The 14548-nt window shown below is 43.2% G+C and overlaps 1 protein-coding gene across 2 annotated transcripts in view; it reads left to right on the top strand.

Annotated features, from left to right (window-relative positions):
• The window catches only part of EPHA3 (EPH receptor A3), a 276444-nt gene that overhangs the window by 240209 nt on the left and 21687 nt on the right, over positions 1–14548 (top strand). For both annotated transcript variants that reach the window (XM_029578191.1, XM_029578190.1), the window contains exons 10-11: positions 7462–7587; positions 11266–11451. In XM_029578191.1, coding sequence (XP_029434051.1) covers positions 7462–7587; positions 11266–11451 — 312 coding nt within the window. The remainder of the gene's footprint in view (positions 1–7461; positions 7588–11265; positions 11452–14548) is intronic.

Raw genomic sequence — 14548 nt, 5'->3', positions numbered from 1 at the left:
TAGTACTGGGAATGGAGAGCAGAGAAACTTACACTGCACTGCCACACTCAGGGGCCCATGCAATAAAGTCCACCCAGCCTAGCATGCAGGTGAACGAGTGGTTGGACGTGCTTTTTGGACACATTAGACTAACACCTGATGCAATAAGAGCCTTAGCGCATCCAAAATGCATGCCCAAACCACTGGATAACCGATAGCGCTCATCACATGTAAATTCCAAGTAGATGAGGCTATTAGCTATTACTCCCCAATGCAGTAAATCCCCACACTTTTAACCTGGCAAATTTAACGCCAGACCTGGAGCTGGCGTTGTCATTCACAAGTCATGGATTATGAAAAAAAATCAAAAATGATGTTCTCTGTGGTTCCTCCACAGAGAAATATAGCATCAGGTGCCCAGAAGAGGTAACTGTGTGTGCGCTATAAAAATGGGCACCCAGTTTGGTCCACGTCTTCTTGCATCAGCCTGCCAGCCATTGTCATATTTGCTCCTTTTACTGGGCCCTGCTTCTCTTTCAAAGAAACCCATATACTCCCTACTCCCAAAAAATACTAGAAACAGTTTTAAACAAAATATAGTCACATACTGAGAATTTTTAAAAAATTGTGAAAGAAACCATTTCCAGAATAGGTAATGCAGAATCCTGGGGCCCTACCAATAGGGCTGACCTGAGAAGGGTGCCGGGCCCAGGGTGAATCAACCACAGTGGGGGTCCTATAATGCACCGATTATAGTGTTGCAAATGGAGCTACCATGGCAGTGTGGGGCCCCCCCAAAATGCAGAGTCAGCATTGTTGCCCCTATTTTTGTGCCCCCCCCCCCCGAACAGCCCTACCTAACAGTGTTAGTGCTCATGTCTGTTTCAGTGCCAGTGAGTTGTATTATCTGTTGTGATACTGTCCCTAATAGGGTGATGCTGAAGCATTTTTCTGAAAGAGAACTGCATAAGTTACAATTACTACTGCTACTTAACATTTCTATAGTGCTACATGACATACGCAGTGCTATACAAACATACAAAAAGACAGTCCCTTCTCAATAGAGCTTACAATCTAAAACATACAGGACAAGAGATGGGGTATTTCATAAAGCAAGACAATAGTTAAAACAAAAAGAAACTTAACAAGTCTAAAAGCAGACAAGCAGGCATAAGATTTAAAAGCAGTTTCAAAAAGGTGGGTCTTCAGATGGGATTTAAACTTGGCAAGAGAGGGAGCATGACGCACAAGTTCAGGAAGGCTATTCCAAGCACATGGCACAGCCAGGTGGAAAGCAGAAAGTCTGGAATTAGCAGTAGAGGAGAAGGGCACGGGTAGGAGTGACTTATCCGATGAGTGAAGTGCACAAGGAGGGGCATAGAGAGAGATAAGAAAGGAGAGGTAGTGAGGTGCTGCAGAGTGAAGACATTTGTAGGTGAGATGAAGGAGCTTGAACTGTAAGCTGGAGCGGATAGGGAGCCAATGCAGTGACTTCAGAAGAGGGGTTACATGAGCATAGTGACTGGTGAAAGATAAGTCGAGCAGCTGAATTTAGGGCAGATTGCAGTGGGAGGATATGAGAGAGTGGATAAGGGTTCTGGTAGTGTGTTCAGAAAGGAAAGGACAGATTTTGTCAATGTTATAAAGAAACAACATGTTTTAGAAGTGTTTTCTATGTGCATAGAGAAGGAGCAAGAGGAATCGAAGAGGACTCCAAGGTTACGGGCCAATGGGACTGGGACGACGACAGTGTTATCCACAGAAATAGAAAAAAGAGGAAGAGGGGAGGTAGGCTTGGCCATATTGAGTTTAAGGTGGTGGTGGGTCATCCAGGCAGCATGTCAGGCAGGCAGGCCAAGATCTAGGATTGGATTTGTGGTGAAATTTCTGGTGTATAAAGGTAGATCTGGGAGTCATCTGCATAAAAATGGTATTGAAAGCCATGACAGGAAATCAGAGCACCAGTGGAATTAGTATATAGTGAGAAGAAAAGAAGGCCCAAGATGGAGCTATTCCATCAGTTGATAGTGGAATAGCAGTAGAGGAGGAACACCAGAGGAAACACTAAAAGTGCAATGGCAGAGGTAAGAAGAGAACCAAGACAGAGTCCCGAAATCCAAGCGAGGACAGAGAATCAAGGAGTAGGTGGTAATCAACAGTGTCAAAAGCAGCAGACAGGTCATGGAGGATAAAGACAGAATACAATAAAGACCTTTGGCTTTAGCCATAAACAGGTCATTGGAAACTTTGGCAAGGGCTGTTTCAGTTGAATGTAGAGGGCGAAAACCAGACTGGAATGGATCAAGAACAGCTTGAGATGTAAGAAAGTCAAGACAGCAGCAGTGAACACGTTCAAGTAGTTTGGAGGCAAAAGGGAGAAGGGATTTGGGAAGATTGTTGATAGGACAGGTAGGATGCAGTGAGGTTTTTTAAAGAGTGGTATGATTACAGAACATTTGAAGGCAGCAGGAACAGTAGCAGTGGAGAGTGATATATTGAGGATGTGATAGATAAAAGGGATGGCTGCAGTGGAGATGGAGGTGAGGAATCGGGTAGGGACAGGGTCAGAGTTCGGAGGAAGAGAGAAGATGAGCAGTTTCCTCCACAGGAAAGGAGAAGAGAGTGGCAGAGGCTAGGGGAAGGGAAGAGGAAAGAAATGGGGGAGAAGCAGGTAAAGGTGAAATAGTTGAGAACACAAGACCAATTTTGAAAATCTTGTCATGGAAGATTTCAGCCATAGTCTGGGCAGAGAGAAAAGGGGAAGAGGGAGGCGAGGGAAGTTTGAGGAGGGAATTGAGAGTGGCAAAAAGACAGCAAGGGTTAGATGAAAGAGAGTTTGTCAGATGGAGATAGTAGTCTTGTTTGGCAAGTGCAATAGCATACTGGAAAGTGGTCAGCATGAATTTGAAGTGTATGAAGTCTGCATGGGCACAGAATTTTAACTAGAGACGTTCTGCAGAGCGGGCACAGGAATGTAGGTAGCAAATTCCAGGGATGAGCCAAGGCTAAGGTTTAGTGCGTCTTACAGAATGGGTAAGAGGAGGAGCAAGAGTAAGGCTGAAGAGAGTATAGTGTTGTAAGAAGAAACTGCTTCATCAACAGATTCAGACAAAATTTTGGAGGAATGGAGAGATGAAACAGCAGTGGAGAAGATGCAAGGGTCAACAGCTTAATTCCTAAAGGTGTAAGTTGTGACAGGACAAGTGTGGGGGGAGGGTGGTTTAATGTGAAAGTTATCAGGTGATGGTCTGAGATCGGAATAACTGAGATGGCGAAGCAAAGCCTAGGTCAAGGCAGTGGCCAAGTTGGTGAGAAGAGATGGTAGAGCAGAGATGGAGATCAAATGAAGAAGTTAAAGTAAAGAGTTTTGAGGCACAAGAGTTAGAGGAGTCATCAACATGGAGGCTAAAGTCACCAAGGATAAGGGAAGGGAAAGATGGGCATTTGGCAAAGTCCCTCCTGAGAGGCTTCTGAGAAAACTAAAAAGTCATGGGATAGGAGGCGAAGTCCTTTCATGGATTACAAACTGGTTAAAAGACAGGAAACAGAGAGTAGGATTAAATGGTCAATTTTCTCAGTGGAAAAGGGTAAACAGCAGAGTGCCTCAGGGATCTGTACTTGGACCGGTGCTTTTCAATATATTTATAAATGATCTGGAAAGGAATACGAGGAGTGAGGTTATCAAATTTGCGGATGATACAAAATTATTCAGAGTAGTTAAATCCCAAGCGGATTGTGATAAATTGCAGGAGGATCTTGCGAGACTGGAAGATTGGGCATCCAAATGGCAGATGAAATTTAATGTGGACAAGTGCAAGGTGTTGCATATAGGGAAAAATAACCCTTGCTGTTGTTACACGATATTAGGTTCCATATTAGGAGCTACCACCCAGGAAAAAGATCTAGGCATCATAGTGGATGCAGCAGTCAAAAAAGCAAACAGAATGTTAAGAATTATTAGGAAGGGAATGGTTAATAGAACGGAAAATGTCATAATGCCTCTGTATCATTCCATGGTGAGACCGCACCTTGAATACTGTGTACAATTCTGGTTGCCACATCTCAAAAAAGATATAGTTGTGATGGAGAAGGTAATGAGAAGGGCAACCAAAATGATAAAGGGAATGGAACAGCTCCCCTATGAGGAAAGGCTGAAGAGGTTAGGACTGTTCAGCTTGGAGAAGAGACGGCTGAGGGGGGATATGATAGAGGTCTTTAAGATCATGAGAGGTCTTGAATGAGTAGATGTGAATCAGTTATTTACACTTTCAGATAATAGAAGGACTGGGGGGCACTCCATGAAGTTAGCAAGTAACACATTTAAGACCAATCAGAGAAAATTCTTTCATTCAACGCACAATAAAGCTCTGGAATTTGTTGCCAGAGGATGTGGTTAGTGCAGTTAGTGTAGCTGGGTTCAAAAAAGGTTTGGATAAGTTCTTGGAGGAGAAGTCCATTAACGGCTATTAATCATGTAATGCCCTTCTCTGAGGATTACCATACACCATATTAAGACCAGTTCAAATACTGCAAAACTCTGCACAAGAATACTTACCGGTAAAAGAAAAAGGGATCACATCACTGAAACTCTAGCTGAATTACACTGGCTGCCCATTGAACACAGAGTACAATACAAAACACTATGCACTATACATAAATTAATTCACGAAGAAAAAGCGGAATGGCTGAACACATAGAAAGCTAAGATCCGCTAACAAAGCCCTCCTAACCATCCCTTCTGTTAAAACAGCAAGATTGACCCAAGTCAGAGAGCGGGCGCTATCCTTAGCCGGACCCATATTATGGAACACCATGCCTCTGGAGATTAGACTACAGAGAGATTTTAAACTTTTAAAAAAGAGTTTAAAAACCTGGCTTTTTAAACAAGCATTTGTTAGAGAAAACGAAGGTTAGGAGAGTAATGAATACAGGCAACAGAACACCAGCACACAGCACTTAACTCAATATGTGCTACTTTGTTATCTTATTGCACCATTAACATAAGTAAAAATATACAGTTCAGTAGAATGATGCATAGACATGAAAAAGGGCAATATTTATAACTTTCATCAACTAGTCTTTATTATGAAACTACATTACCAGAATTTAATGGCACTTTTTATAGATAGTATTAATATATACAACCCCATAATTCTATATGTGTCTTTCTGTAAACTGTTGTCATGGTATATAACTTAAAGACGGTATATAAAAGATTTTAAATAAATAAATACATAAATAAATAATCAAGTTTACTTAGGGAATAGCCACTGCTATTAATTGCATCAGTAGCATGGGATCTTCTTAGTGTTTGGGTATTTGCCAGGTTCTTGTGGCCTGGTTTGGCCACTGTTGGAAACAGGATGCTGGGCTTGATGGCCCCTTGGTCTGACCCAGCATGGCATGTTCTTATGTTCTTATGTTTCTCCTTATGCTACTAGAACTGTGACCAAAGGTAGCAAGTGTTAATTATAAATGTGATTGTCATCCATCCTGAGACCAGCTTGGAAAAGGTGGAATGACATTTTTATAAATAAATAAGTAAATATGCTTTCTCCCTGGATGAGCCTGTCTCAGTGCAGAGCCCTTCTCAGAACCCCCTTCCTTTGCTTATCCATTTGGGCCTCGGACAGCCCTGCAGAGCCTGGGATGGGATTTAGCATGGTGTCCAAAGGCTTTGGTTCTGACTGAGCCTGGGTGGGGGAGATAAAAACACATATGATACGATCTCATCGTATTGGCTTTTTATGATCCTCACTGTGACAGCTGGCTTATTTCAAGCAATTTATCTTGAATTAACTAACAACAAAAGCTCAGCTCTGGAGTACGCCCTCCAGCATACCGCAAAGCCCGTAATATCCCTACGAAAGCTGAGAAACAGTTTTGCCTGCTCAAATGCCGTCCCTTTACCCCTTCTGTGCCAGCCTTTGTTTGCTTTCTGCCCCCCTTGGGGCAGTGCATGCTGGTGGCGAGCTGGAATGGGATAGATTGTATGTTTGCGCAGAATGAGCCATAAAGCAGTGCAGCTTTCCCAGCGCGCACGTGTTTATTATCTGTGATTCCTGACAGAGCCCACTTGTGATGTGTGCTGCCCTTAATTATTAGTGAGAAGGGATTAAAAGCTGCACCTGATCTCCAGGGAATCTCTGGGGCTGGCATTTATTAAAAGAAACAAAACAGCAGCTGATGAGAGAGTGCACAGGCTAATTTGCTACTGCAAATTCTCGCATGGAAAACCATTAATAAATAAATACATTTGGCCAGTGACTATGAGCCCTAAGCATCTGGGCCTTACTATTAGCCTGCATGTGTTTCCCAAGCCAGCAGCTCCTTTCCTTGCTATGCTAGAGGGGATTGCCATGGTTCCTTGTACCAGCCTTCACTTTTGTGCAATGTGCCAGCACAAGCCACAGGAATGTCCTAGCACCCACAGCCTGGGGAGTGTATGCCAGGTCTCCCCGTACATTGGCAGCAATACTTCACAAGCCTGGTGTGCCCATAATGCGCTGACGTTTGGTTTTCTGTGCTTTCAACCATGGGGATAGACGATGGACCTGCCTTACTTAGCACCGCAAGTTATTATTCTGTCTCATGACCTGAGCAGCACTGTCCAACAGGAACCACTCAGGACTCCTCTTTATAGCATCTGGCATAGAAAACCATTCTAATTTTTTGACCTTTAGATTCTTACTGTGGTATATCCTAAAAAGGGGGGGGGGGGAACCCCTCATTTTAATGCTTAGGATAGCATTTCCAGTGTGCAGGAACACTCTCATGTTTTACCTTATTTATTTATTATACTGACATTTGATCTGAGATATCACCTCGGTTTACATTCAGGTACTGTAGGTATTTCCCTCTCCCCAGAGGGCTTACAATTTAAGTTTTTGTACCTGAGGCAATGGAGGGTAAAATAATTTGCCCAAGGAGCAGCAGTGGGATTTGAATGCTGGTCTCTTGGTTCTTAGGCCACTGCTCTAACCACTAGGCTGTTCCTCCTCCTCTCCTGTGCAGCTTTTAGTGTCCTCAGGTTCACAGTGGTGCAAACGCGGCCTCGTGCCAGGCAGGCAGGCAGGCAGAAGTGAAGTGGATTATGTTGTGATGGAGCTTCCCTCTTTTAAGGACTTGTTTATCATGAATTAAAAAAACTCTAACTGCATCTTCATGTTCACCCCACATGGAATGAAGATAATATAGCAGCCTTTATATTATTTCTCTCCTTGGCTTGTGAGATAATCGTGTTCCTATCTGCATGCATATAATTAATTAGCCTGTGAAACAGACAAAAAGCTTTAACTAAGGCATGGAAAAAACTGTGATAATGTGACTATGAAGTGACATCAGATCTAAAACAAACTGAGATAATGAGAAAAGACTCTTTGGTGGGTGTTTGCCACATTAATCCTGCTGCTCTTTCTCCTTGCTATTCTTGGTGCTGATGGAATCATCTTTCTTAGTCACTTTTATTTCCTCTTTCAACAGTGAAACTGCCAGGAATTAGGACGTATGTAGACCCGCATACCTATGAAGACCCCAACCAGGCTGTCCATGAGTTTGCCAAGGAGCTGGATGCTGCCTGCATATCTATTGATAAAGTTGTGGGTGCAGGTAAGGAAGACCAGCAGGTCCGGCTACTCCTTAATTCCTCACCTGGCACCGTGGAAGATGTCCAGTGGACAAAATAACATGAGTTGGTGGGTCAGCTTCCCTCAGAGTGGAAACCAGTGCTCACTAAGATAAGCTGTGTAGTGTCATTAAACAACATCTCACTTACCTGCTTCATACATTTACTGCTCAGCTTTACTTCTTGATTTTTTATACCTGAGAATTGCCTATGAGCAGAACAATGTAAGTTCAGATTAACAAGTCCCATTCAGTGTATAATCTTTTGTCTCCTGGTGTGAGAAAATTATGTTTGAATTAGTTATTATGTGTGTGAAAACCGTGGCTTATCTTATAAATGAAATAAGCACGACCTGATAATAAAAGAGCATGAACAGCACTGCAGGGCAGCAACCCGAGGGTCTTGTGGTTACTAAGTCAGTTTCCAGCTAGCCCCAGCCCCCACTACTTTTCCACCTTCTCAAGACTGGCATCAGGTGCAGTGAACCCCCATGGCTGCACAGGAAGCCCCTCATGAAGCTTTCATTGCCACCTTCCACCACCAGGGGTCACTCTAGAAGTCTGTAAGCCTCCTCTCTCTCCCCAGAGTCTGTGAGATACATGAACTCCCATGACCCCGCCAGACAGGACATCTGATCTGAACCTTGACCTCACTGGCGCACAGTACCAATATCCTTATGGTCCTATATGGGCATCCGTAGGGCTATTGATGAGAGAAACGCACTGACTTATTTTGGGTTGCTGGAGAGGGTCCTTGATAAATGCTTCCTATGTCCTGCAGATGTTATGAGAGGCTTTGTCTTTTGTCGTGTGAAAGAAGAGAATAGACTTACTGGTCTGCAGGAAGGCATCATGAGCTGAGCACCCCGGCCAAGAAGCACTCCCTCACTTTCTTTCCGCATCTTTCACTCACATCCTGCCACCTTTAGAGAAGTCCAGTTATTTTTCACACCAAGAGATTTTTTTTCTGTGCTGCTTTTAATTTTGCCCCACAAGAGTGCACTGTTCTCCAGCATCTTCTGAAAGTATAACCTCACACTTCCTTTCCAGAAGTGACTTGGTAGACACGGAAAAGAAAGACAGGGAGAGGGGGAAAGGCAGAGGTCGTAGACTGAAGAGCAGAAAGCAGTGTTCCACCTGCTCGTTTCACAATGTCTTGGATGCATCCCAGAGCACAGGATGAGATTCAAACGCCCAAGAAGTGTTAGAATGACTCGGTCTGGTGTCCTATGTACTCACGTTTCCATCAGCAGCCATGACCCTACTAAAACAAGAAAATACTTTCATCTTAGCCATGTACTGTTTCCCCTTCAGTATGAAGCCCGGTGTCCCCTAATTACCATAGCTGTCGCTCTAGAAACTTGCGGCATAGGAAACAAACATCTTGTAAGTCTTTCTGCTCCTATCGCACTTTGTTATTTCTTATGCTTTAAACTGTTTAATCTCATTTTTCTTCTTCTAGACTCCCATCATGCAGTCTGTAGAGCAGGGGTATGCACAGGCAGTTTTTCCATTTCGTTTTGGGGTTTTATGGCTCTTTTTTTTTTTTTTTTTTTTTTAAATTAAAAAAAGCAAAAGAAACAACAAAATTTAAAAACAGAAAGGAAAAAGAATAAACAGAACAAAACAAAGTAACTGTCACACCCTGTCGGAGAAAACCCAAATCCTCGCAGACTTCCCCATCCCCCTGAAGCCTCTCGCCATGTGCACAGGGTGGTAGTGATCCCCGGTCCATGACGGCCGGCTCCTTTGTTTATTTCTTCAGCACAACGCGGTGCCAGCCTTCTGTGGAAGAAGCTGCTAGTGGCGCCGGCCTCAGTCTGGCAGCGCCGTTTACAAGGGCACCACTGGTGGAGCAGGAGGGAGCGGGAACTGGTCCTGCCCGAAGAACCGCTGGGGAGGGGGCTATTCAGCAGGACCTGGAAGGGGTTTCTTTTATGCAGAAGGTGCTCAGTTTTTAAAACAAAACAAATGAAATTGTGTTTTCTCTTTCAAATATTTGGCTCCCCGAGTCTCCCTGTGCGTGGCTTATAGTGCAGGCTATGAATCATTTGGGTGGCTCTCCTTTAAATTGCCTCTGCCTTATTACTGGCCTTTTGTAGAAATGGTCTCCCAAACTGCAGCCGGTCCTTAAGGTGGGCTGGAGAGGTAATGTTACTTCCCTGCTCCTGAGGTCTCTCTGAAGGTCTCAGGTTTCTTACTCTGACTGGCTACCTTCAGATTATCAGAGATGAGGACCCCCAGGTCCCTGCCCTCTCAGGGCACTCCTAAGCTCTGTGTATCTCCACATTGGTGTCTGGCCCTTGGATTTCTCCTTCCCAAATACACAGTTTTATGTTTTTTTGCATTTGTAAAGTCATCTTTGATTATTTTCGTCTGCTCTGCTGATTACATTTCTCTTACCATATTGGATCCTATTGGACTTCTACTCTCTGAGTAGTAACCAAGTTCTTGTCCAGTTTATAATTTTTTTCATCTCCTGGACAGGCTAGCCTGCTCACATGGATCAGATACCTTACTGAAATCCAGGTAGGCCACATCTGAGAAATCAATCAAGTTTTTTGGCAAGATCTTGCATTTATTTCTTTGAGAGGGTGACCAGAGTAATTGATTGGAGGAGTGGTAAATGTGGCCTATCTGGATTTTAATATGGGGGCTGAATGCACTGTTTAACGCGTAGTTGGACGCGGGTTGTGTAGGCGCTACCTAATCCCCTTATGCAATAAATGGATTAGTGCCTCCACATCGCGCGTCTAACGCATGGTGAAACTAATAGCGCTGATCACATGCAAATGCATGTTAATGAGGCTATTAGGGAATCACCCGCAATGCAAGAAAAAAATATGTGCGTCTAAAACGCACATTTTTATGCTCAAAAATTAACACCTGCCTAGAGCAGTTGTTAAATGCTTAGCACTCCCAAAAGTTGTACAGAAAAGCAGAAAATACTGCTTTTCTGTACATCCTCCTACTTAATATCGTTGCGATATTAAGTAGGAGGAACAAAAACTTTGAAAAAGTTAAAAAAAAAGTTAAAAAATAGTGCTGGCGGTCAGGTTCGGGAAACGGACACTCAGTTAACAAGCGTTCGTTTCCTGAACCCCTGGCTGTGCGCCGATTAGGAAAACAGATGCCGACTGCTCATGGGCTCCTGCTGTTAAGGAGGCGCTAGGGGCACGCAGTCGAACCTAGCGCCTCCTTGACAATGCAACCCCTAATTTAAATATGGCATGGCGCCCCCAGGAGGTGTGCTTGGGGTGAACACCCAGCGCCCACTTTCAGCACGTTTTCATTGCATCACCCCATAGTGTTTGGCGTTGTTCCACGTAGAAGACTTGTGAACAGCAGACTAGCCACCAAGATCCTGTAACTCACTAACTTCAAGGTGCTGCACTAACTTAGCCACCACTGATATCCGACTACCAGGTCTGTGGTTCTCTACATCCTCATTATTCCCATCTCTGTGAAACGGTATTACATCTGCTCTTCTCCAGTCTCTGGCAATCTCCTGTTTCCAGTGATGTTGAACAGATAACATGCACAGAGATGATAGGGAATTGCTAGAAACAAACGTCCAATGAAGTCTATTTAAACAGAGCTCCAATCATTTGCTCATTATATCCAACTGAGTTTCACTAACACTATTTTGGTCTCCTCGTGTAGGAGAATTTGGGGAGGTGTGCAGTGGGCGACTAAAGCTCCCATCTAAAAAAGAGATCTCTATGGCCATCAAAACGCTGAAGGTCGGCTACACCGAGAAACAGAGGCGGGACTTCCTGAGTGAGGCCAGCATCATGGGACAGTTTGACCACCCCAACATCATTCGACTGGAAGGGGTGGTCACTAAAAGTAAGATTGGGTCACCTGATCTTTGATTTCAGCTGAGAGAGCTTCTGCATAGTAGGTAACAGCAGTGTAGCCATGCAAAACAACTATAAATGTTTATGACTTTATGCTGATTATAATATGTAAACCAATGCATATGAAAAGAGCTATTATGTTAGTAATGATATACAATAATGCCTTCAGAGCAATTTCAGCATAAACCCATTTCAAATAGCATTTTAGGTCTGTTCATGAGAGAGATGGCTGAAAAGTTGAAACACGTCGTCAGTTCTAAAGCCATGACAGTGCCCCGCTATCTCCATGCACGTGCACTGAGCTGGATATGTCATCATCAGCATCAGTGACATCCTGAATGCAACAACTTGAAGGGTTTTTTTTTTTATCCCAATATACCCGTAACAGCAATCTCACAAGTAGCAAAGGAACCAGACTCCCCCCCAAAGACTTTCCCATGCATAATGTACAAAGCATTTCACCCCCTTCTCCTCCCACAAGGAAAATATTTGGGATTACTCTTATTTAAGGCCATGCCTGCCTTTTTCTTTAGGAGGCTGTTGGAATAAAACGCATGCAGTTTCTCCAGTAATTCCATGTGACAGTCTGCATAGATCAGTGGCGTCTCCTGCCTGGCTGTGCAGTTCAGCGTTCCCTGGAACTGCTTCCATTTTTCCACATTTATATGGTCAGAGCACGTTGGATTACAGGAAAGTGCATGTACCTAAGGGAGCTTTTGCTAGGATATATCTCACTATAGCAGACATTATTATGACAAATGGGGAATTATCTCATGTGCCCTTTGTGGGCTGCTTTTGGATCAATGACCTGCTTGTGGCATTGTTACAGTCCTGCTGCTACCAACATCCATTGTCCCGATCTCAGAGTCTAGTCTGATGCCAGATGGGGGGAAAAAGAAAATATTAGGAAATAGAAGCTAAAAATCACACTGCACGAGAGCTGCAAGACACAAACAGATTGCAAAAACCAATTAAGCCCTCCAGCTCTAATTGCTTCAATACAGAATACAGTCGCTTGGTAATAATCCATTCCCTGCCAGAGGTTTCGTAATGTGTTGGTCTCAATATATCATGGTCTGCCTTAATTATAAGCCATTATCATTAGCACAGGTTTAATGTCCATGGAGGATTGCTGTAATTATTGATTTTAATATTACTAAACAGCAAGATCTTTTTTAGATTTCATCTTTATATGTACTCAGCCACGGTTTTATGACCACTGCGTGGAGAAAACTGCATGAGGAGCAACACTAAAGGAACAGATTTACATAAACAGGGGTTTCGAATCTTCTGTCTGTGGAAAAGAATCTTTGCTGAGCTCAGTTGTGTTGAGCGGTTTTCAGTTTCATGATATTAGTTTAGCAGAATAATACTGTTGATAGGCTATGATGATCTATATTCATTGGGAAAGAATGAACGTTACGGGTACTTTGGGGTGGCTGATAAGATACAATGCTCGGCTTGGGATCTCCAGACCGAAGATCTTCCAAGCTCGACTACGGAGTATCTGGAGTTTTGTCTCATGGTGAAGTGCCATCCATAGGCCACGCCGGGCCTCCTCAGGAACTACTTTGACGTCAGAATGCTGAGGAGGCAAAGGAATGAAAGGCCAAAGATAGTGGGCCAAAATATCTTTGTACATGTTTGGAAAAACACAGCCCAAAGCGATCACTGCAATCCTCGCAGGCCACCTTTCTATGTACTCCGCACCTTAAAAGAAGCAGAACTTATTGGAACTGATTGTAGCAGCCCTTGTTCTTTGAAATTCACTCCTTTCAGACATTAGTGTCTATTAAAAAGTTACATGGTTTTCAGAAAAGCTGCAAAAACTTGGCTTTATAACACATTTTTGGCTGAGAGGGTTGTTTTGAGAAGAAGCATACAGAAGTATATAATTGCTCTATGACCTTCCAGTTTTAGTAGGTGTTGATATTATTGATTTAATGCCTTGTCACTTGTAAGTGGTCCAGTATTTGTGTATGACTGACTTGTGTATGTAGTGCGTTTTTAGTATTGATTCCACTCTTGATGATTGGATACTTTTTATACACTGTTGCTTTGGGCAGCTTATATGATGGCAATTCATAAATAATTTAATTAAATTATCTTTATCATTATATGCATTCCCAACAGTTCATATTAAGAAAAAGAAAGCTAAGCATTACTTGCTGTCCGATGGGGGATACTACATTCTTCCTTCTCTCTCATCGATGTCCTCAGCAAAAATAGAAAGCACAAAAACAAATGACAAGATTAGTTTTACAAGTACCAGACTTTACCTGCCCTTGGAGAGCTGACAGGATATTTATGCTCACGAACGATAGAACCTCAGAGAAAAAACAGTTGCCATAAGTGTGCATAGGAATCAGCATTTGTTGATTAAATGGAATTTTCTGTTCACTCCAGCCCTCATTGCTGGAGAGTCAAACTGTCATGCACATTTTCCAGGATGGGGGTCTTACTGGGAATACGAAGTCACACTTACCTGGGCCATGTGTGACCTTCATGGCTGGTGGTGATTTTCTGTCCAGAACATTGGAAAGAAGTCTCTACATAAACATTGTGAAACCCACTGCAGATGTGGTCGGGGATGGTATTCCTTCTTGATTAGATCTTGGCATACTGTCCATAATTTTAGACAGGAGTTTACTTATTTGCCCTGCTCTTTGCGAGGATTTTTTTTTTCCAGCGAACTCTGTGTTTGTTCAGGCTGCTGGCTTTATTGTGAGCCTTCAGAGCAGCTTCGGGACAAGATATGGACTACAGGGAACACAAAATGTATGCGCCACATCCCGAGGCAGCAATAGCACCCAACGCAAGGCAAGTGAGATTTCCTGCCCTGTACGCTCAGCACCCATTTTATTATGAAGACAAAACTCACAAGTCCTTTTTTAAAATTTTCCAAAGAGAAGAATTGTAACAAAGCAAGGATTATATGGTTTAAAAGAAGACAACAGTAACTCACAAAGAACTGACCGAACACCATCAAATCCCAGGGATGACTGGAAAATGCATAACCTTCTGGAAATAAAGTGAACGCTGTTTAATTTTTGCTTTGTTTGCAGCCTTAAATTGCTGAGTAAAAA

This window comes from Rhinatrema bivittatum, chromosome 15 (assembly GCF_901001135.1).
Source record: "Rhinatrema bivittatum chromosome 15, aRhiBiv1.1, whole genome shotgun sequence".
Lineage (NCBI taxonomy): Eukaryota > Metazoa > Chordata > Amphibia > Gymnophiona > Rhinatrematidae > Rhinatrema > Rhinatrema bivittatum.
Note: the sequence above shows the minus strand (reverse complement) of the source record. Positions and strands in the feature narration are given on the sequence as shown.